Genomic DNA, 24,545 nt, shown 5'->3' on the forward strand with positions numbered 1-24,545 from the left:
CACCAAAATAAACTTGGTGAAGACTGTATGACTTTTGGATCAGAGACGGCACAAAATTTCATACTCGTGCACCTCGTGGTGGCTGCTCTAGTCCAGTAGTTCTCAAAATGGGTCCGAGGACCCCCAGGGGTCCTTGGGGGTCCCCAGCAAAAAGGGGAATAATTAATTCTCACTATAATTCCATCCATAAGTAGCACAATGACAGAATGTACGATTACTCAAGTCATCTGGTTCAAACACTTTCTCTAATAAAAGATCTTTCCAGACGGGGTCTGTTGTCTAAACATGAAAAAGTTTGAGAACTGCTCCAGTCCAGTTCAACATGATCCTAGGCTCGTTATCACAATATATCACATCACAGCAATGTCTGAGTGTAATGCTGAGAGTTTGATGTTCTTGTAGTCTGCACTAACTTTTTTATTCAACAGAGATTTAACCCGCTGTGAAAAGTCATTTCACACAGTTAAAATCTAGTAAAGATGCTAATTGGACAAATGTTGAAATTAAAAACCCTGCAAACCGCAGTAGAACTTCTCAGGGAACTCTGTTTAACACAACACAAGGTACGTTGTGTTCAACAATGGTTGAAAGCTGTACTGCCGCTGTGTGAGCTCCTACATCAGCTCATGGCCTCACTGAGCGTCAACGCTTCGATATCAGGGAAACAGTCCGCAGCAGTAGAACAGCAGTACTGGTCATGTGTTCAAACACTTCCAATAATAAGGTTAACTGAGGAATTTGAGTTCAATATTGTCCTTGGAAACGGTGGTTTGACAAAAATATTCTCAACTCAAGGGAAACTTACATGTTTTTCACGAGCTTTCAATGTGTAGATCATCTTCAGGGTTCACCGAATGAAATCTAAAGCATGTCTGGGTTTTTTAAATACTACATAAAATGCTTTTTAATACCTTTTTTTTGGTCAAAACGAAGGTCATATTGATTTATATCAACTTATTGATTTGATTAATATCCCATTTTTTTCATATCCCATATTTATCTGTATAAAACAATAATTGCTGGTACTTTAATTCAGTTAATGTGACCTGGACCCAGAGAGGCGACATCAAACTGATGGATGGATTAGCTGATGAAAAAATAATTTAAGTTAATGTGAGTTTTTGCTGAAATATTCACTTCACAGTCCGTCATGAGTGGATGAGCTTCCTTGCTACTGCAGCTGTAACAGCAATGACAGGCTGTTTAATAACCCACCGTCACAACTAAAGTATTACATCTCCTGAAAGCCGCCGTCACCTTTAGAACTAACGTTACAGTCTACAGCAGCCGACAGGCAAGATTTAAGAAGGGTAAGAATATCATGATAACATCTGGACGGTGATGTGATCAACTTCGTCGTTTAGGCTGAATGACCTCCTGGTGGCGCGTTGCAGAAACACCACAGCTAAATAAAACCCCAAAACATCCCATGGTGCCCCTGACTCATCGCCACATCATCCCTCCTTCACTTTCAGAGCTGCTGATTGTTTCTTTCCTTCCCTCTCTTTCTTCGTGTAAACAGTTCAGTTAATTCAGGATTGCAACTAACCTCAGTCTTATTCACGTCTCCTTCTCTGAACATACTGAGGCCATTCAGTCTTCACCGCTGCGAGGCCAAATAAAACAAGGGGTAAGAGCAATTCTATAAACAGAGCAGCTGTTGGTCAGGACGAAAAGTTGCATTAACAAAGCGAAACGTGTTGAAACGACATGCGTTGGGATGGAGAGGATTAGAGGAGCCTGATGACACTGTAAAATAAAACCATGCATCAGCATAGAAACAGCTCGAATTATTAATGCTCCGTGTACGTCGCCATGTCACGCTTCATTCTGGGGAATAAATAAAAGTAAGCTAATTATCAGAGAGGAAACAACTGACATCTGTGGTGAGTGAGAGAAATTTCCTGTGACTACTACGGTGGTTTTTCTGTGACACTTTCTGTGGCAACATTTTTTGGATGACTGGTTGCCGTGGTGGTGATGTAAGTGCCAAATGTCACACAGCGCCGCTTGCCATACATGCATTGTGGTGGTACAACGTAAGCTTTGTGTCAAAGTACTGCAGACGTGTTTCCATTGAGAGAACAGGCTGCTATGTTCCTCAGAAACTCGTCAACTCATTCATGTGGCATTTGTGCAAACTTGTCAAAACTGAAATTTGTAAAACCTGTGATAGATATTTCCTGGTAAGCATGATTTTGTGGTAGGTAGAGCACCAAATGAGATGAAGCAGCAGGTCTGTTTCCTGATTTACTTTTGCAGCGAAGCATTTCAGCATTTTACAGGTGTTTTAAACAGAACAGTGTTTGTTTTTAACTGATAACTGTGGGGACAGATTAAAGGCCCCATATAGGCTCAGAGCCTCCTCTCTTCTGATTGGCTCACCGACCTGTTGTTACTAGAGCTGCAGAGAGACACTGAGATGGTTTTTTGTTCTTAAACCCACAAATATATATTTTTTATGGATCAACACTTTAAATAAAACACAGGAAAAATGTCAAATATGGAGCTTTAAAATTCAGAGTACATTAATCTACTCAGACATTGTAGTGGACACACTAAATCTGGCATGAAAAGTGGCATGAAGTGAAATATGCCGGTAGGTGTAGTACTGTTTACAAGCAACGTAGAGGTTTCTGGCACAACTTCACCTACTTCAAAGGTACATGGAGAAAGTAGGAAGTCTAAAGAGGTGAAAACTCCAGCAACACTTAAACAGTACATTGTTGAACTTTATTATTAGACCTACGCCTTCCGGCTTGACCCCGATGAAGGTAAAGAGTTTGTGAAGAACAAAACATGAAAACTATTATAACCTGGTCAGAAACTGTGTGTCCCCTGACTTGAATCTAACAGAAAACCTTTGGAGTATTTTAAAGCTGAAAGTAGAGCAACACAATCGAATCGAATCTATCATCAAACGTAAAGTCAGACAAACAAAATATTAAAAAATAAAAGACTGGAATCTCACTAATGACTTTTGTTGCAGTTGGTTCTTAAATGTCGACCTTCATTGGCTTTATTCTTCTATGGATAATAATAATATAAATATATCAAAAAGACAGGGTTCAGGAATGTAGTTACTTAACATTTTGGGGTGTACTGAGTTTTGTTGTAAACTTTATTGGTTTTGTGTGACTGCAGTGTGTTTCTAATACGTAGGCAGACAACCACTGGACTCCTCCACCTGCTGACACCAACAAATTCCCAAGACAAAATGTACAGAAACTCACACACACTGACGTAACGATCAATATTTAGCCTGTACATTCACATATACAAAGACAATGCACTTATTATGTGTGTGTGTGTTTCTACAGCTTTCCAGTTCACAGCGACCTTTGCAACAGGAAGCACCTGTTCGCTTTCCCTCTGACTATCTCACATACACAAACACAAAATACCCCACGTGCCAGGAAAGATTTCTAAACATAAATCCAAAGATCTCAACTTCAGATCGTTCCACACGTCTTTGTCACATGTAAAGGTTCAGTTGCTCTCAAACACACACACACACACACACTTGTGAGTGTGAGTAGAGAGTGTGAGTCTGCACAGCAAAATAAAACACTGGCAGTTGTTCAAACTAAATATTTGCCATCAGGTATCACACAAATTTAGAATAAGTCAAATACTTCCTGCTGCTCTTCATCTCAGCTCCATCACGCAGAAGCCAAACAAATCAGCCCCGAGTGTCAGAATGAATGAAATTTACTCGACCAGAACGGCAACATGACAAGTGCCTTAAAATACAGATGTTAGTCACATTTGTGCTATGAGTTTAGAAAGGACAAGTAACTCAACTCAGACTTCACTGATGACACAGAGCTGCTAACTGCCAACATGAACCTTGGGAATTCTTCAACTCAGACGTTTTGCGTCTCTTCCAGCAGCAGGTTGGAAACAGTTTAAGTTAAAACTTCCAAAACTGTAAAACATATAGATGACAGTGCTGCATGGGAGCAGCAACGTTGCGTATTTAGTGAGAAGTACAGATGGGTTATGACTTGACTTGGACTAACAAGTCAAGGACAACACTGCTCATGTGTGAGTGACGACAGCTGACAAGACTGAGAGTAGAGTAGTGGAGTAGAAGTATAAAGTAGAAGAGAAGTACCTGGATATTTTACTTAAGTTTCACCACTGTTTACACAGATGTCGTAAAAAGGAAGTTGTTAAAAGGAGTTAAGCTCAAACAGGATGTTTTAACTGTACAAGAACAACAGCCCAGACAAACTCCGACCTCCATGTGTCTTCACGTCCCCTTTACAACTTGACTGAAGGAATTGTGGTGTGAGTAAAGAGATCAGGTGTGTGTGTGCGTGTGTGTGTGTGTGGTTCCTGGGTGGAACCATAAACACACGTCACAGCTGGTTCCAAGGCAAATACACATCCAAGAAGCATCCACAAAGACATCAAGCTCATGTTTCTTATGAAACTGCGTGTTCTCGCTGGACAAACACACACACACACACACACACGCTTGCAGGATGTAGGCTCGCAGCAGTACGTGACAGAATAACCTGTCAATCCAAATATTTGCCTTCATTAATGAGGACATTCAGAGCAACTGCAGGCATCAAACACAGATCAATTCATTCACCTCCATCACTCGGTGTTCAGTGGAGTGGAACAGACCACAGGCCTGTCACACTAAAGAAAAAACACCGAAGCTGCTCAGCAGGTTCAGTGTCACATCTAACACACACACTACAATGTTTCGCCTTGAGATCCCTGAGCGATGACAGATTTCAACTCGCAGGTATTTTACACAGCTATAAAATCATTTACTGTTGGGTGACAAGTTTAGTTAGAAGTTCCAGGGGGTTAATCGTTTGATTTTTTTTTGGCACTGCGGCATGTGGGACAGTGTCGGACTTCCCTTGTACCTGCACTTCAACTCCATTGTCAGGCCTTCACCCTCGAGGACACGGCTCTTTGTTGACAAAGTGAAAGTCCGAAAGTCAAGTGTCAAATGGGAAAAGAGAGAGAGAGGGGGGAAAACAAAACAAAGAGCTGAAGACAGATGTGTTACTTTCCATTTCCAATTCAAGGTTTCAATGAGTTTTTCCTCTTCAGTTTTTCAATTTCTGTTTAATTCCATGTGACTTCCTGTTTTTAATGTGGATTTTTCTTATATCCATGATTTTCATTTTTTTAAACATATAATCACAAGCTTATTATGAGGCTGTACTTAGTCACAACATAAACAATGCCATGTATTAACATGCTGGTGTTTGTACCAATGTCAACCTCTTAGCTTAGCATGTTAGCATGCTGATATTTGCTAGTTATCAGGAAACACGAATACAGCTGAGGCTGAAGGGACTGTCACTGTAAAGTTTTGTCAGTATTTAGTCATGAGCCAAAGTATTGGAGAAAAGTTGTGACCTGATGATAGCGCCAGATGGAAACGAAAGTGTCACCAAAGTGATAAAAAACATTTATTTTCCATCTTCTGTTAATTTTCTTTGTGGGAGAACAAAGCAGTTTGCCTCCATCATCACCAGGATGTTCAGTTTTATTTATATATATATATATTTTCAATTTGAAACTGACGTGAAAAAGCTCCACTCAACAAATGTACCTTATTTGATCAAATCAGCTGCTGCTGTGGGTCAATCAGACAATCACTGTTCAATATTATATGTGCCCAGGTTTCAAATTCAAAATCAAAGGATGCAAATGAATCTACAGCCGAGTGCAGCTGAGGATGATGATGAATCTCCCTGGTTTTACAGCTATGTGGTCATGAGCCAAAGTAAAGGACAAATTACAATTTTGACCTGATGACGGCGCTGAATGAAAAGAGAGAGAATCATTATTACAGTCCAGGGCTGAGAGGAGCACGGATGTGTGAACCACATATCTAACGGAAAACCACAAACGTCAACATCACTGCGGCACTAGAGGAAAAGTCAGAGGATCACGTCAGTCGGTAGGATTCGCTCTCTGGAGACCATGAACCTCTGCACAAACTTTCATGGCAATCCATCAGATAGTTGTTGAGATATTTCAGTCTGGACAGAAGTGATGGACCAACCAGCCGACATTGTGATACCAACACAGCTTCACAAAGAATCGCAGGATGAAGCTAAAACAAACACAAACAAAAGGACATACTCTTAGTGTCTGATCACTTTTCATAACATCTTTATTGAATTTGTGTCTCAGTTTTAAACGTATTTACAGATACTTTTAATTTTATCTTTTTTTTTGTTTTTAGTTCAGTAAAAATACAAATACAGAACACTCAATTTTCAAAAGCGACGTCGCTCCCAGCGACTCGATGGACGCCCGGGGTTTCTCCTTGGGCTTCCTCCTTATCAGATATAGGTGGTGATGATGTCAGCATGATGTCAGAGACTGCGGGAGGGGGAGAGAGGCTGAGAGCCGAAACTGTACTGCATCAATGGACTGTGAATGACGACTGCCACCAGAGTTCAGGTGAAGGAAGAGATGATGCTGGATGGATGATGGAGGGAAAAGTGGGGGGGGGATGAAACGTGTGCTCATGGAGGAGGGAGGAGGAATACGGTGAACGTACACTGGTCGACGCTGTAGAAGCGTGAGGCGGGAGGTTCCCCTTCACGTGCTGCGGAGGACTGTTGTTGTGTTGCATCATAAATATATATATATAAAAAAAAAAGAAAACGCATAAAAAGCTGATTGATTGAACGTGATCTCAGCCCAACCTCGACCTGATAACTGGTCAAAGTCAAATAAACCCATCTAACAAGATGATAAAATGATGAAGCTGTCGATGAAGGCGGAGTAAAAATTGAGACGTTTCCTACTTCCTGTAACAGCTACGTACAATATTTCATGAAATCAGGTCCTAAATATTTCTGATAGCACATTAGATGTTGAAAATATGAAGCTCTATCATGAATTCCCTTCTTTCTGCCTCTAACCAGACACTGCGGTTTACCAACACCACATCAGTTTAATCCTGATGATCTGTTTCAGACTCTGCTGCCAGTGTTGATCAAGTCCTGCAGCTAAACTCTGTCTGCACGTGTGTTGTGAAAGCGGTGGGAGCTGACGGTGAGCAGCTCTGTCTCACACGGTTCGGCTCTATTGACCCAAAAGAGGGCAAATGTCAGGTAATTCAATTTTGGTCACGAGGGGAAATTTCTGAGTTTTTACCAGTTACATTTGAGAGATGAGAGGAGGAGGAGGGAATAAGGAAAGCTGTTATGTCGCTAAAGTGAATTGAATCTGTGATTTTGATGCTCGGAGCAGTTTCTCCTTTGTCTTTATTTCTACTCGGTCACAGCTGTGAATGGATCTGCACGTCACAGGACAGACCACGTCTGTGCAAACGAAAACGAGAGGGATTTATATCATAATGACAAGAAGTGAAGATTGTGAAAGAGCAGAGTTGCATTTTAAAATCAGGCTTGAAAGGAAACGGGACACAAACACACACACACACAAAAAGAAATCTTCCTGGTTTAGTGCAGTTCCTGTTCTTCAGCTTTAACGCCTCTCTTTTCTTAAAGCAGTCAGCTGATAACGCAGAGATTCATGTCAGTGTCATGTAAGTGGCAGCCAACAGGCTTATTAATGAGCCCCTGGACACTAATAGAAAATATAATACTTTAACACACTGTCTCATCAATCTCTCTCTCTCTCTCTCTCTCTCTCTCTCACACACTCATTGCATCAGGTTTACGGAGCCCATCATTAAGCCTACTGTCTGTATTTTTGTAAAGTGGATGATATATTTTTACCTTAATAATGGTTTAAAAATCATGGTTGAATTCTTTCCAACATAAATATCGGATCAGACGGGTTTGAAATAAAGAATAAAATAAGAATGTGGAAGCATGTGGCTAACGGGGCAGAGGGAGCGCTTGTTTTGTTGACGTCCTCCTGCCTTCTGCCATGTTTCCTCCCTCCTGGTTAATATTTCACTTTGCAGAAGACACCGGACAACCGCTAATGTGTCCGCACGGCATCTAAAAAACGGTTGTTGAACTAAAGTAGGAATAAAATCTGATTCTTGTGATATATTCTCATGTAGTAAGAATCCATATGATGAAGGTGCTTATGTTTCTGTCTGATTTGCTTGATTTAAGGTGCGAGTTGGAGAGTTAGAGTCTGGATTTGCACTTGCAACTAAGTCAGAGACTGAGATGCTTTTCTGCTGCAGTAAGACAAATGAATGTTCACATAACCTTTCCTTGTACTTGTCAGTGAATCCTACAATAATGTTTATACACTAAGTCGCATTCAAATGACGAGTTTAAACCCTTTAAACAAAGTCCAGCATTCAGTCATCAGGGAGAGCTGTTTCAAAGACAAATTGTTTTGGTTGTTTGCAAACGAAATACTTCTGACAGACTGTATTATCTGAGCAACCCGAGCAGTAAATCCCTCGCGCTGTTTTTTGGATGTAGCAAAGAGCGTCGTGTCAGGAGCGATAAATGGAGGCAGAATGGTGCTGGTGATGGAGCGGACAGCGCGGCGTGTGGCGGCGTACCGTTTGGAGCGGCTGTAATATTCTGATGTTCAAGCGCTTCCGGGGGGGAGGGGGGGGATAAAGACACAGACACAGGGGGGATGTGCAGCTGAAGTTGTACACGAACCAACAGTCGGCTCAGCAGCGGCCCAGGTTCCAGTCTGACCTGTAGCCCTTTGCTGCATCATCACCTCTTTCTCTCCCTGCCGGCCCTGTCTCTCTGTCACTGCGGATTTCAAAATAAAGGCCAAAAATAACTCCTTGAGTTGAAAAAGTCCTTGATTTGCTCTGTTGTTCAGAGTTCCCAACTTTCCCCCCCCAGACTTCAGTTTCCTCGTGTTGGTTTGATGATATGTCGTCGACATTTAGGAGTTTCGATAAATCTGTACGTTAGCTGGCTACGACTGTTCTCTAAACAACACGGAGGGAAATTTAACAGGTGGATGTGTTTCTGAAGTTGAACACAATATTTCACATTGTATCTGAAATGGTTTGGATTCATGGAGATTTTAAATTTCATCCAAAACTTGGACATGAAATAAGGTGTCAGACTTTTCAGAGACCTAAAGGCCTTCAAGTTTGTGGACTTTTAATGGTGGACAGGTGAGGTAGGAGTTGAAATGGAGAAGAAGGGAGAAGAAATTAAGAGAGAGGGATTCTGGGAAAAATGATGGAGATTTCTGACACCTACCGCTCACCTGGTTGAACAGAGAAAATGTGGCATATGAGCTCAGCAGGGAGACATAAGAAGGTGGTTTATTCAGCTCTTTCAGTGCTATACCTCTACTCTCCTCTTCGTCATAGTCTTCCCATACAAAGTGCACAAACAAATGATTTACAGCAGGGGTTGTTTTAACCTCCACACACACACACACACACACCTATACACACTCATATGTAAGCACGGTTGGGTTCCAGCCTCATCTCACAATGAATGATGTGCAAATGATGTGGAGTGATTGATGAAAAGGCGGGAAACAAGTGGACGGGAGAGATGAGAGAGGGGTTGATGAGCCGGGGGGGGGGGAAACTATGCGACAGTTGTGATCAGAAAAAATATGAGTGATAAAAAACAACAGCAGCATCCATACGAGTAAGCAGCCAAGGAATGGTTTGGGGGGGGGGTGGGGCGGGGTGGTGAAAGTGTTGGAGCTGCTGTGAAGAGTAAGCTGAGAGATGTTGAGTTGAGCTGGGGTTGGGGGGGGGGGGGGTGAGATGGTTGAGCGCCTGCTGCTGTCCCCCGTGTAGTTTCTGTTCCACGTATAATGGTCCACTTTTCTGAAAAAGGAGGATTTGAGGAGGCGGGGACTGTTGCCACGACCCGCTCTGACACTGATGATGTGACGAGCTGCTAACAGTTCCAGGTCAAAGTTCATCTGATGACGATTAAACAGGAAGTGGACCGGGGGAGGGGTTGGGTCAGGGAGAAGCTGAGGGCTTTGATTCAACCCTGTGTCCCCAATTTAGGATTTGTCCAACCAAAACAAAAAAAAAAAACAAACAAAACAAACAAAAGAAAAACACCTTATCAACAGACCCTGTAAAGTCCTAAAGTCCGTCTGCCTGGAACTCCATCAGTGCAGTGTCAAACTGACTGCATGATCCTTCACAAAATCCCATAATATGCACTCTCAGTGCCTCGTCTCGAGTCTGTATGGGAGCAAAGTTTGGTCAAATAAAACACTAAAAATAATAACCAAAAAACTAAATCAAGCCTCCGGTTCTGGAGCTCGGTCCTTCAGAGAAAAGAGTTCATTCAAGCCGAACGTGAGGCTGAGCAGCACACCCACCGTCCTTCTGATCAGAGCAGAGAAGACAGAGCGAGTCAAAGAGTAAAACATAGAAGAAGAGAGGGAGGGTCGACACCCGAGTCCTCTCCACTCTGCAGTGGTCTGTGCTGGAGGCTCTCGCTCCGTCTCCTCCGGGTCGATGTCTGCAGTCCAAAAGCAGTTGAGAGTCTGTAGAGCTGAATGTAAGTTTTTGTCCAGTGTTGGTGGGTGGGTTTTTTTTTTTTTTTTTTTAATGTTTTTTTATTTTATTTATTTATTTTTTTTTTAGGGCAGGCAGGCAGGCAGGCAGGCGGGCGGACACGTGGCGCCCCCTGGTGCTGTGGTGGAGGAAGAGGGCCTGTCCGTCTACCGCTGAGCCGGCTCGCTGCCGGGCAGGGTGATGTTGCCCAGGTGGAGGACAGGAAGCGGGTGAGCCTCCGTGTTGAAGACCCAGCTCTCCAACGGCATCAGGTCGTCGCTGGAGAACAACAGGTACAGATACCTGAGGGAGGGGTGGGTGGGGGATGTGTATTGGGGTGGGTGGGTGGGTGGGTGGGGGGGGTAACGGAGGGAGGAAAAGGGGGTGAGGAGGAGAGGGATCAGGTAAGGAAGGTGAGGAGGAAGAAAAAAGTGAGTGACGTCGATGCCACTGAAAAGGACACTCAAAATCCTGAATGAGCAGCTCACTGCGTTTAAACACTGACTGCTGTCTCTTACTTCATTTACATTTCACTGTCTTTACGCTCTGGTTCAGCTGCAGGTTTCTAAACATGTCTGGCTCCGTTTGGATTCACAGAGGATGAATCAGCATAAGGACATTTGTGCGCAGTGAGAGTTTCAGCCACAGCTCTATATAAATTGACGGTGAACAGTTTAGTGCAGGAGGAAGCGCAGCGGCTCTATTTGCTCATCGTTGGGGGCTCCTCTGTGGGAGTCCTGTGTTTCCTTTACACAGTGTCACAACAACAAGGCTTTGCTGTTTCTGCAGACGTCTTTTCTTTGCATCTAAAGGCCCACACTGTCCTGGTGTCTGGACCTTCATTAGAGAAGTTCAACTTGATTTTCAGTCGTTACTTGATGTTTTCTGTAACTCCAGATGCTTTGCACAGTATCTCACATACATTCCTACACATCGATATAAAAGAAACACATTTCTAAATCAAGTTATTAAAACCTTAAATTTATTTTCCAGCTAAAATAATCTGCAAGAAAATCACCCTGTTCATGCATGTGTGTGCACAGACAAAAGCTGCTCACTTGCCTGTGACAGATTGGGCGTGTAATTCTTTGTGAAATCTAATTAAAACGCACACATGCTGCTTCGGTCATGAAGTTTCACATTTTAAAGCCTCGCTATCCACGCAGCGGAGGAACAGAGGATCGCCGTGACAGGCAGCCAATCAGCGGCCGGGTCGACACACAGCTTTGATGTGGCAGAGACGGAGAACAGATAGACACCGAAGGCTGCAGAACACCGAGCCATTCAAATGTCATCGTCTCACAAAGTTACCAGGCGGCGTGGCGGGTGACCTTTAATGACTTATACACCAAAGACAAATTTTACTGGCGTCTGATGCTTTGAGGGAGTTAATTTCAGACACACTGAAGCTAAAACTGAAGGGTCGATGAGTAGCTCCCTGCTAATGTGAGCCTCATGTGCTCTGTTTTATGATTATCTCTGACCCGTCAGGCGGTTTGATTGACAGTAACAGCCGTGGACACCTCCATTAAATCAGGTCACTTTACAGATGCAGTATTGTGTTCACAGAGCTGCCAGCAGGGGGAGTCAGAGAGCCGCAGTAGGCTTCATTTCCCCCTCTGGGTCACAGCCTGCATTCAGCTCCTCATCTCCCATCATCCATCAGTGATGAAGATGATGTACCACAGAGACAGGAGAGCTGGCCTTTGCACCAGTCGGCCTTTAACATGTTTTGTGGCTGAGTACAAAGCGTGACGCCTGCCCACTGCGCTCAGAGCAAAGGCCTCTAATGGCAAGAAATAACAACAGATGCCAGAGCGTTAACCTGTTATTACCCTTTGAAGAGCGCTGCTGATACACACAACGATAGAACGGACACAAAGAACGGTCAGTGATCTGGGCTTTTAAATTCAGAAATATAAAAGGACTATGAAGCACCTATTTAGGAGTGTTTGAATGTTCATTTCTCCATTATATCACTAAATATCTGGAGTCACAGTATCCAGGACAATATATTACTGCACAGCAGAGACCGTTTTCTTACAGGGTTACGATACTGGATGTGAACAGAATCCTGTGTAAGAAGTCTAATTTATTAAATTATTCTTAACAAACAACATACTAAGATGAAATAAGTATAATCAGCTGCATTTATACCATGTTTAAAACTGACTTGGATTTAACTTTTCATTATTTGTTCAAAAAAACAAAACAGTATGTTTATCTTTGTTGAGTTTGTATTAAAGCAACATTCACATGGTCATATGTGCAAAGAAAATGACTTTTTGGTCACTGCAGTTGTTCGTCCTGTCCAGACTGGCTGCAAAGAGATCCCCTCCTAACGCTAATGGCTAATAGGAACAAAATCAGTCTATGTCGTATGAAATTCAGCGTTTCCTGTCTGCGGGGAAACACAAACTGGAAGTTTTATGCTCACAAGATTATAACTGAAGGATTATCACTTGAGTTGTCAAACTGAGGCTGATAAAACCTCACGAGCTCCAGCTGAACTTTAAAACGATAAACTACAGATCTTCAGTGGCAGTACGGACAGGAAGAACTACTTTTAGTCAGACTTGGACTCCTCCTTTAAAAGAATCCTTCCTAAAGGTCTGAGACTGACAGCACAGCCTTTGCATTTGTAAGATTTTTCTTCTCATTCATTAAACAAAAAAAATCAGCCAGCCCACCTTCCACCCACCAAATCATTGCATTAATCACTAAAGTGATTAATTAATCAACCACCGTACTGATGAGTCATAGATCAAGCCAATTAATCAACCTATTAGTGTTGGCTTACTTGAGCGTCTCGGCCAGGAAGAAGCTCTGCTGCACGTCGTCGTAGGTCGGGTTGGAGGAGTAGACGTCCTTCACCCCCGAGAAACCTCCGCTCACCCTGCAGTACTTATCAATGGCCTGGAGGAGACGAGGACAGAGGGAAGGAGGGGAGGAGGAAGAAGGAAGGAAGGTAGGAGACGGCAAAGTATGACGGGAAGGAAGTAAAGAGGAAGAGTGCAAGTGGTCCGGTAGAAATGAAACAGAAATAAAAAAAAGGAAGCCGGAAAAAGGTGAGAGATGAAAGACAGATCACATGGAGGAAGAAAAGAAAAGAAGAGAGGCAAAAGGAAAAGGGCAAAGAGAAAAGGGGGGGGGACAGTTTTAATAAGCTTACAAAAGCACGCTATAATTAATTTCTTTGCTTGTGACAGATTAGAGCGAATCCTGTGGAGACACATACAGGAAACAGCTGCTGTAATAAAAAAATAAAAAAAATAAAAACGGGAGGAAAAGAAGATTACCAGACGCCTCCCCCTGCCTCCCCCTGCATTTACATTTTATTCTCTAAAGTTTTCTGTTCACAAAGCAGCTTCCAAACACGGGAAAACTTCTGCTTAATGACAAAGTTTTTCAGTAAGAAATGCAGAACCCGTGGCGACGTCTCTCTGGGGTCATTCACACTATCTTGAAATCAGGTTGTTTATACCTTTGTCTGCTGATTTCCACTGAATGAAAGACTGTCGATTGGCAGAGTGAGATGTTGCTTTCTAACCACGTCTTTTCAGCTCGTAGCTGCTCTCATTTTCTTCTGTCTGTGATTAAGACAACAGCAGCTTTTGAACCCGTCATCTGTGCATGCATGGACTTCTAAGATACGATCACACACACAGGCTGAATCTGTTTCTTTGGACATCTGATAGGGTTTGGATCTTGGAACAAAAAAAAGACGTGTGTCCAGTGTTTTCAGGACAAAATTTAAAACACACTCGTAGGTGGTTTCTATCCATTCGCTTTGGCTTTGGAGGGTTTTTATCTCCGGGCCTCTGAACATGACAGATGTGATGTTAATGTTTCCACGGGAACAAAAACAACAAACATGGAGGACAGCCAGTCAGATAACAGCAGAGCCCCGGTCTGATGTCTGTTCACTTTGTGACTGAGAAAAACATCCAGAATAAGGAACAATAAAAACCCCCGAGTTACTGTCACATCCAGAACTGTTGAAACCGAGAAAACCTGCGTTACTATGACGACAAGAATTGCCACCTCACGGATGTATGCCTGCGCCGACCAGTCAAGTTGCAGTGTACGTCCATGTCTGTCCAGACTCAATATATACACTGTGTCGTTAAGACTCTGAGGGACTTAAAGGACTTAAAGGTATTAAATGCATTTTGTCATAATTAGAATATGAATTCTTGTCCAAGAGGACGTTGGACTTAATTTAACAGCTACTCTAACACAAGTAACCTGAGATACTTCTGATAAAATCAGAAATCAAGTTTATTTATAAAGCACATTTAAAAACAACCAGAGTTGAAAACCTTAGAGAAGCTCAAAAGCCTGAGAAAACGTGGCTTTTCACTTTTACTCAGTGATGTTGTCGACTAATAGAAATAATCTGAAATCAATAAATATGAAGAAATAAAGTAAAAAAGTAGATGCTCGAGTCGTACAGTTTTGTCTCCATAAATATCTCTGTTCTCAGATGCTGATTTTACTTCCAATATGAAAATGAACAGCACTCTACTTCTGTGACACACACCAGTCTCCACACAGACCACACCTTGATGATGATGATGATGATGATGATGATGATGATGATGATGATGATGATGATGATGCCCTCCTGCAGCGCTTCCCAACCTTTTCCAACTCACGACCCACTTGACATCTCAAAAATGTTGGCGGCCCCCGTGCGACCCCGTAACGGTACGGAGGCCGAATAATTCACGTTCCCACAACACTTTTTTATTCTGAAGATACGATCGAAGAACTCGGGATTAAACTGAAAGTAGAGGAAGCAAAATTGAACCTTTTTTCTGTTTGCGATCAGTTGTTGATTCACCGGCTCACTTCGATACTCCGGTTGTTGCCATGAATGTAATCTTTCAGTGCAATCAGACTGAGATAGTTAACAAGGGAACGATGTGGTCCGGCCGGCGACAACATAAAGGCTCCTGTCATTGGCTTCCCCTGTCTGTCGGTGTCTATCTCAACACACAGACACCCACGAAAATGAGTCTGTAATACCTCATTAAAAATACCTCAATCATCCAGCTGGAGATACCGACCGCACGCCGTTACCTGTGTGCTCTATTGATTTGCATTGAGGACGTGTTACAGTGAAATTGGTGCCTCCATAAAAATTCTGGCTGCATTACACTCCTGCTCATACCTTATCGACTTTCACTATTAACGCATGTAATTGAAAGCATTATCTCTGTCCTTGTCTTTCAGTATCTCACACACACACACACACACGTCCATCCTGTCCTCGAGTGACCATTTCGCTGTCAGCGGATTTCCGTCACAAGGAGTTTCGACCGTAATATCTGTTATTCATGGGCTGCCGAGCCAGACGTGCGTTTGCCCTTCTGGATCTACACTGCAGTGTCCCGCAACAGTCTGTGCAACACACACACACACACACACACACACACACACACACACACACACACACACACACACACACACACACACACACACACAACCATCTGCGCTAAATAAATGATCTGATAAAAGGTCTACCTGTAGGAGGAGGAAGAGGAGGAGCAGAGTTTCTGCAGCGGCTAAGTGACGACACATTTCACATTACAGCAGCTGGGTTTCACCTTCACACACTCTGACACACACGAGTAAAGGTGCACACACAAACGAAAACGCACTAGAGACACACACACACACACACACACACTAGCCAGCCAATGTTAATGGCTGCTGTGAAAAGAGGAGGTGTGACAAACAGAGGCAGGTTTGAAGCACCAGATGGATGCAGCTGGGGTACAGGGGAAGTGTGTGTGTGTGTGTGTGTGTGTGTGTGTGTGAGAGAGAAAGAAACAAGTAAGAAAAACCATAAGAAATGAAACAGAATGAAAAGTTTAAGAGACGGAAAAAGGAAAATGAGTAAAAAGCCAAAAGTGTAAGTGAAAAGAAAAATAAAGGAGTATCCAACATGGATTCATACTGAATACTAACTCTGGGCAGGTTTTTGAGTTCAGTGTGTTTATACTGGAGAAAGTAAATAGAATAAAAGTCTCTGAGCGTGGTGCTGATACAAACTTTTCTCCCACAACACAATCTAAATGGAAACAGAGGAGCTCCTCACAGCTGGAAAAAAAAAAAACTAAACAATTTTTTGGATGTGGTGAGAGCGCCAGGCAGATCTCACAAGACAAATAACAAGATATTAAATATTTTGAAAATATTTCTCTTCTACTTGTGAACTGAACTTGATGGACTCATTTGACTGATGCTTTTAACCAAAGCGACTTACAAGTGAGGGACTAAAGCTTCAGTACAGCGGGAGACCCCGGTGTAAGTACTACATCTATTCAATAAGTGCAAGGAGATCAAGTAAAGAAGTAAGTGCTAGTCAGGCATGTTAGGGTGTTAGAGGTGTTAGGAGAGGAGGCGCTCATGGAAGGGATGAGTCTTCAAGAGGTTCTTGAAGATAGAGAGGGACGCTCCTGCTCTAGCAGCATCCAGCAGCTTGTTCCACCATCAGGGAACCACAGACCAGAACAGTCTGGACTGAGACTGTGTAGATGATAGGAAGGAGGAGGACAGAGAGGAAGCAGCATAAGTTTAGAGGATTGACTTCAGGTAGATGTGGACGGACCCAGAAGTCAGCAGGACTTTGATTCAGGGTCGCCACTGGAAGTCGATGGTATAATATTTTCCCAAAATGGTGAAGTATGTTGATTTCTTTAACTAACTGCAAAAATATTATACTATAAAAATTAGTATATAAAACAGAGTTGCGTACCGACCTGATTCTGAACTGGAGGCAGTTACAAATCATAATATCTGACTTTCAGGGTTATTGATTCTTGTAAAATGATGTGATACTGACTACACACACTGGTTATACACACGGCAACGCAGGTGGAAAGTGTTGGACCTCAGTGTCGTAAAAAACACAGATAACAAAAACAATTATGGCACGGAAATTTGTAATTACAGCAAGACAGTGGAGAGGAAGTGAAAACAAGGATAAAACAGGCAACTATGAATTTTTGCATCCACAGCAAGAGGCAGAAAGTTTTTTTCTATTTTACCTTTTAACAACAAGGGATTATAAAATTCCTCATCATTAATAATAATAATAAAAAAAAGGTTTGTGGCTTCCTAAATCTGCAGAAAGTACAGAAGGTTTAGCTGCAGTAACAAAAACGAGATTAAATCAAAACAACACCCAGCCACCGTCAGACAGCAAATAAAACACTTTTATTTCAGGTGTTACCCTCCAAACTTTACTTGAACTTCATGATTTGTGAAGAATCTATGAGCTAAACAGAAATAAAACTGTAGAAAAGCAACATTACATACGAGCGCTGCAGAGTGAAGGGTCTGTCATATGCATTAGTATGTATGTATATATGCAATATTAAATAATTCAGGAGAGGCACGGATGAGCCCGTCAGCACTGGCTCTTTTTAGTGTCACTCACACTCAGTACAATCACACACCACAAACACACTTGCCAGTGTATTTACTTGGCTCAAAAGTGTGTATGCACTTAACTCCCACTTAGAAAAACAAAGAGAAATAGTTTCATTGCTTAAACATGGAGGAAAAGAAAGGTGACAGGAAGATTGGCAGGAAAAAGAAAAAAGAGGAGAGTATGAAAAGAGTGTGAAGGAAAAAAGAAATTAGATGATGAGCAGGTCGGCTGAGATCTAGACAGAGAAGACACGTCGACTGGCGTAGAGAAGACGAGCTCTTTAATCCTCTGTCAGAGGAAGAGGAGCAGGGGAGGGAGGAGGAAAGAGAGGGCTTTCATTCCTGTTCTACTTTCATAAAGCTTTTCATATTAAAACACAAAAGGAATAAATAACCAATAACACCTGAAAGACTCGAGAGTCCTCACATCCACCTACAGGTATGGGTTTCTCACACACACACACACACACACACACATTACAAAAGTGGTTCTATACATTCAGGCTACTTGCACCAGCAGCCACTGACCATGTGATAATTATGGACACAAATGTACATGTGCTTTACTGTGAGGTCACAACCTCTCATCCCGTACGACGCGGACACATCGTGGACGTTACACAGACCTTCACTTCGCTGTACGGCTGCTTACTCTGGTTTCACAACAGCTGCCTGCCGCTATGTTATTTCTGCTGGTGACATTTAGCAGAAAAACAAATCAAGACTCATAATAACACACAGTCTGACCGCCTGACTCAATAGTTGACATTAAGTCGTTCCAGCTGCAGTAAAACAAGCTCAGCTCAATGTTTTTTCCAATGGACAAAAATCTGATAATAAATTATGAAATAAAAATATATTCAGGAGCCAAATGAAGTAAAGAAAAGGTCATTCTCAGAGTGAAACTTGTAAATGGATATGTGTTTTTTTTTTATTATCTTATTCATCTACAGTCGGTTCCACCTGCTGAGATTCTTTCATTCATTCTACGGTCACATAACGGAGCTTTAAATGCATCATCTCATGGTGCAAAGCGAACTGCGGGTTCGGACTGTCGGCGGCGTGCAGGCACACAAGCGGAGCCGGACAAAGTCTGTGCCCAGTGATCTGTCAACAGGAGTTCAACTGCGTTTTTTTTGTCCTCTCTAAATCATTCGCTCTCCGTCTTTATTTTGAGAATAAAAAAATCAGAAATCAAAAGGTAGAAATGTTCACGCTGCATTTGTTGGTTTCACGCCCCCCAACAATAGTCTTGTATTAATTCTACAGCTAATGTAAACACCATTCCTGAAGCCGTGTACGTGGCTTCCATCGATCGAATCCTCATGACGCAGTGACGTCGGCGTCGTGTCACGGACAGACGGGACTCTGCTACACTCACTTTGAACGACAACCCGCTCTCGTTTTCCTGCTTCACGTCTCCTTCTCATCCAACTTCCAAACATAAACAAACGTCTCGTCCTTCGCTTATTCAACGAGCCACCGAACAAACCGCAGGGAGAAGTCGCCCACTGACGTCACTTTAATCACCTTCATCAATCTCTAACTCAGTGTCAGGTTGATTTCTTAACATTATTAGATTACTGTATTTATTTCCCATAAACCCGACTGGATGTTGGTATTTGTTACCCCTCTCCCTCCTCTTGTCCGCAGTTTGTTTCCATGTGCGAGACACTGGGGCAAGAGCTGATGATTCATGGAGTCATCAGACTCTCCCCGTCTCCCAGCTGTCCTCCATTTAACAATGCCAGCTCCTCCCAAAGCCTCAGCTCCTTTCGGTTTGGGAGAATGGTTTTGTGCTGCAAAGCTAGTTCAACAAATGTCTTACCAAACCCTGCCTGGTGTTTCTCTCTGTACAAAGTAGAGGTCAGTAAAAAAAGTGCTTAGAGCCATTAAACTCAAAGCTGATTAAATAATTTATCTACTGATGTTAAAAATGGCGTAAACCATGACTAAGCTGTTACATAGTGTGTATAAATGTACGCTCTTTACCTGTGCTGCCTCCCAGCCCCACTGCCGGTATTTGGGATCGTGGGTGAACCTCCACATGTACCAGTAGGTCTCGATGACCTCCGGCCGCAGGATGTAGTACTTCTCATTCTGCCGCACGGCCACCGCCTCCAGGCCGCTGTCGAACTTAAAGGCCTCCGGGCCGAGCTTCAGCACTTGAGGGAAGAATGGACAGAGCAGAAGGGAGGGAGAAGAGGTGACGTGGAAAGGTGGGAGAGGAGAGAGAAGGAAGAAGAGGAGAAGTGAGGAGGAGGAAGGGTAACCGGGGAATGAGGGATGGTGAAGAGAGGAAACTAGAGTTAGGAGATAAAAATGATTCTTTGCTCCTTGTTTGTCTTAACGCTTGAGTTGATATAAATTAGTGTGTGTGTGTGTGTGTGTGTGTGTGTGTGTGTGTGTGTTATAAAGTAATAAAAACTCCATCCCCACTGATTTTACTGGTTTTTCATGTTTTTATAACCAGTGCTCTCTGACAATTAAGTGTGATCGGCATGTGTGGAAAATTACTGAGGAGCTGACAAGGCGATGACAGAATTATCTCTCTGAGAGGAGTAAAACACACACACACACACACACACACACACACACACACACGCACACACACGCACACACACACTCGAGGGCTTCCATGAGTGACTGCTCATTAAGAAGTAACAGGCCAACTTTCGACAGCCTGACCGCTGCCATCAAACTCTCTGCCACCTCGCCACAAAAGTTCTCTCTCCCTCCCTCCCTCTCGCCATCTTCATTTGTTGCCACGGCAACCTCTTCTTTTTCTCAGAGCGACCTCACAATTTCAGACTACACGCGCACACACTCACACCTACAGTCGTAATGCAAGGTCACACTCTGGTGTTTCTTTGCTGACAAGTATTGATGCTCATCAGGAAACATCCCGAGCAGGTATTTTTAAAGGTCTCTGTTGAATTGATATTTACGCTTCCGGCAAATGAAAATATAACACCTGCCAAAAAAAACAAACATGGCCAACTGATCTGAGAGTCTCTAATAAAACTATAATTCCTATTTCAGATGCATGAGGTTTTTTTTTCTTAACAAAATAAACACCAACCTTTCCTGTGCTATCACACTAGTTTCATTCACACTCAGTTACATGTACATGTGTTAGTGCGTCTCACCCGTCCTGTCGTAGGACTCGTGGCAGGTGTGCGCGATCTCGGCTCCCAGCTGCAGGTAGTGTCCGGCCTTGTCGTCGGGCGAGCCGTCGGCGCCCAACGCGAACATGCCGCCGGCGAAGCAGGCCAGGTGACCCATCTTCCTCTCCAGGTGTCCGTTCTTCCACTCACCGATGAACGTCAGGCCGCCGTTGGATTTGCGGATCAGGTGGCGCTCGATGGCCTGGAGGGAGGGAGGGAGGGAGGGAGGGAGGGAGTGTGAGTGTGATTGTGGTAAAACAATAAAGGAAGATGTAGGAGACATTTGTGTGAAGTGGAGAGAAGCAGCGTGTTTTCAGACAGAATGTGGACAGATGTTGCATATGGAATAGTAAGTGTGTGTGTGTATTTGTATGCAGGTGGTGATTGAAAAGATTCAGGAGCATGAAATGTATGTGTTTGGGGAGGAACGTGGACAATGTGAGGAGATAAGCCCAGAAAAGGGCGAATGACAGCATTTATTACAGCAGGAGAGAGGATGGACGTTATGAATGGAATATTAAGAGTATGTGCGTGTGAGTGAATGTATTAACAGGGTTAAGTCGTGTGAATGGGGCATTGACATTGAGATTGCGTGTATGTGTGTGTGTGTGTGTGTGTGTGAGAGTCAGGGAGGGTCAGACATAATAAAACAGAACAAAGTGGTGAGAGAGGAATTTAAAATCCAGCCTCATCCCTCACCCTCTGCTCCAGCATCTGTTCCTCTCCCTCTCTGACTGATTGACAGACATCTTCATCAGCTACAGACCGCTAACATCTGCTTCCTGACAAATCTGCTCTGACTTTCCCTCTTTTGCAAAGATGGGCACTGAAAACTGTCAGCAGTGAGGGAGGTTAATGTCCTGAAATTAATGTTGGTTATTAAAAAAAAAAGAATAAAAAAAAAGGGAAACTGGTGACAATTACAATCAGAGCTGTTACTTTTTGAACTGGGATTAAAGTTAAACAAAGGAGCAGAATGGAGGGTCTGAAGTTGGAAGGCGTTGTATGCTGTACACATTATAAAGCCACTTCTTTTAATAAAAATATAAAAAACAAAAGTGACAAACTTTACACTGAGAGTGAAATTACCTAACCAACATGCTGTAAATAAAAAGACATGCATGTACGTGGGATTATTCCTGAAGGACATTTGTATTCTTCCTGTGTGCGTCAGGTGATTTACCAGGAAGAGAGAGTGAAGTGTAATAAAAATCTGACTTTGTCTTTACTGTGATGGTTTATCTCTGTGTAACAGTCGTGTTTTTACACAGCGCAGGAATAAATAACTGTTAAAGTTTAGTTTTTTTGTCTGCTATTTTTGATATATCTTATATCCATTTGTACATAATATGTTATTAATATATTTTTAAATTTTTTTTCATTATTTAATATTGTCATTTCCATTCTTTTTTTTACTGTCAAATTTGCTGTTGGACTAATAAAGGACTCTCTAATCTTATCTTGTTTTCCTCAGATGATGCACGTCTCGTTGGTAACTGGTCAGCTACTGCACAACACAGATGCAGACTAATCTCTGACCGGACGGTACCTCGATGGCGTCGTCGTACGTCTTGCGGGCTTCTGTATCGGTCTTGTCAGACATGAGCCACGCCTTCAGCAGGTACTCGTAAAAACTGTCCCCGAGTCCTCCGACAGAGGTGTGATCTGCAGAGAGAGAGAGAGAGAGAGAGAGAGAGGGAGGGAGGGAGGAGTTAAAAAGAGCAGGGTGAAGGGACACGAAGGCAGAGAACGTGACAGAGCAGCAAAAAAAAAAAGGAAAAACAGTGAGACACAGACAAATGAGAAAGCCAAAGTGAATTATTCATTTTTCGACTTTGCCTCAAAGTCCTTGGCAGAACGCAACATATGGCATGAAAAGCATCTATCCAAGCCCTGGGTGGTTTGATTCTTTTTCTCTCTCTACACCCACATTATATTGGCAGCGTGTTTCCTCTCATTTCCCGTTTTGTTTACCCTTTCCCTGATGTGCTCACATTTCAACGTCCCCAATCGTCCTCTTGGAGGTTTACACAGCTTTCATGGCTGTCCCAATTTGCAGGACACCACGTAGTGAAGATGGGACACTGGCCAGCAGTCACTGTGAGAATAAACTCTTCTCTCCAGAGGGCGTTGATCTCATTTTTAATGGCTCTATTTCAGGGGAGATTTCACTGACCTATAAAATATTGTTTCCAATATTGGCTAAGAAAAGACATTTATGCAGAGTTGCCATCATCACATCAAAGTACAAGATAATACAAGGAAATGTTCAACTCTTCTGAAAATGACTGAAATTTCTTCTGTTAATTTGGTTTTGTGAATGACGAACTTGTTGTTGATTGTTAAGTATTTTTAAAGGAAAGCTTGAAACATACCTCTTCACCTTAGACTTTAACTAGCTCAGAAATTTTGCACTTAGCTCCACGCTTATACTCTTCTCAGCACTTCTTTTAAATGCTGTTATAAGCATATGCTTTCTATGTAATCAATTTTTAACGTATTTTAATTGTTAAAATACTTTTTCTATGCTATTATTCCATCTCATTTTACATTAAAGCTTTTAACATGTTTTTATGTTCATTTTATTTATTTTTCATGTGATGAACTTGAAGCATGTTGTTGCATACTGCTCTGCATGTCTTGTATGAAAGGTGCTACACAAATAACGTTTATTATTATTATTATTATTATTATTGTTATGATGCGAAGGGTAACTTTTTGTTGTTCTGCTTGGTGTGTGGTGTTCCTTTGCATGATGTTTCAACTGTAAATGTCTTCATTAAAACCACTAATGGAAACAGTTTATGGTCAAAATGATGACAGTCACATTACATTTTCATTTCCACACAGAAAAGACGAAATGGAAAAGCGACCGCAGAGTTACTTTGAAGTCAACAGATTAGTAGATGGGTGGTGAAATTCCCCAGTTTTAGGGGGAAAATTTCAGTCTTTTAATTATGATCTCGAAGGTTGGGGAAGCAATCTTGGATGAAAAGAGTTTTTTTTTAGCTCTGACTTCACTGCGTGAAACTGGGATTTTTCCTCGTCCTCTGCGTATAACTATCTCTTCAGCTGTGTGTGTAATCATATTCAGTATCTGAGCAGATGCTTTGTGTCTCATCTGAGCAGATTCTTCTCTGTATGTGGATAACATGCCCGTAGGTAAATGGAGGGATACGCAAAGACAGCGAACGAGACAGATGAAGAAGCAATGGAAGCGATGAATTATTCATCTTTTGTCACAGAGAGCGCGCGAACCTCACAAACAACCTTGGAGACATTGCTGAGGGCAGAGTGTGCTGGTGTACGTATTCATGGGTTGTGAATGTACATGAGGGTGGGTGAGTTCGTGTATGGACACAGAAAATTACAGCTAATGACGGAGCGTTACTGCATGTGAAACTACTTTAAAATAAGCACATCCAGAAATGGATTCTCGCTGATTGATACAGATTTCATTCATATTCGGAAATAAAGTCAATTGATAAATTTGTTACTGG

At 42.5% G+C, this 24,545-nt stretch overlaps 1 protein-coding gene and 1 long non-coding RNA gene across 2 annotated transcripts in view; one reads left to right on the forward strand and one right to left on the reverse strand.

Annotated features, from left to right (window-relative positions):
* The window catches only part of LOC111218625, a 23,370-nt gene extending 12,795 nt beyond the window's left edge, over positions 1 to 10,575 (forward strand). Inside the window, exon 3 of the long non-coding RNA XR_002664986.1 lies at positions 10,526 to 10,575. This is a non-coding gene — a long non-coding RNA (uncharacterized LOC111218625). The remainder of the gene's footprint in view (positions 1 to 10,525) is intronic.
* The window catches only part of man1a2 (mannosidase alpha class 1A member 2), a 130,954-nt gene continuing 116,943 nt past the window's right edge, over positions 10,535 to 24,545 (reverse strand). Inside the window, exons 9-13 of the mRNA XM_022741006.1 lie at positions 22,595 to 22,710; positions 21,028 to 21,247; positions 19,871 to 20,043; positions 13,236 to 13,351; positions 10,535 to 10,738 (exon numbers count right to left, since the gene is read on the reverse strand). Of these exons, the coding sequence (XP_022596727.1) occupies positions 10,603 to 10,738; positions 13,236 to 13,351; positions 19,871 to 20,043; positions 21,028 to 21,247; positions 22,595 to 22,710 (761 nt within the window). The 3' untranslated portion in view covers positions 10,535 to 10,602. The remainder of the gene's footprint in view (positions 10,739 to 13,235; positions 13,352 to 19,870; positions 20,044 to 21,027; positions 21,248 to 22,594; positions 22,711 to 24,545) is intronic.

The sequence above is a fragment of the Seriola dumerili genome, unplaced genomic scaffold (genome assembly GCF_002260705.1).
Source record: "Seriola dumerili isolate Sdu_G_001 unplaced genomic scaffold, Sdu_1.0 BDQW01000052.1, whole genome shotgun sequence".
Classification (NCBI taxonomy): domain Eukaryota; kingdom Metazoa; phylum Chordata; class Actinopteri; order Carangiformes; family Carangidae; genus Seriola; species Seriola dumerili.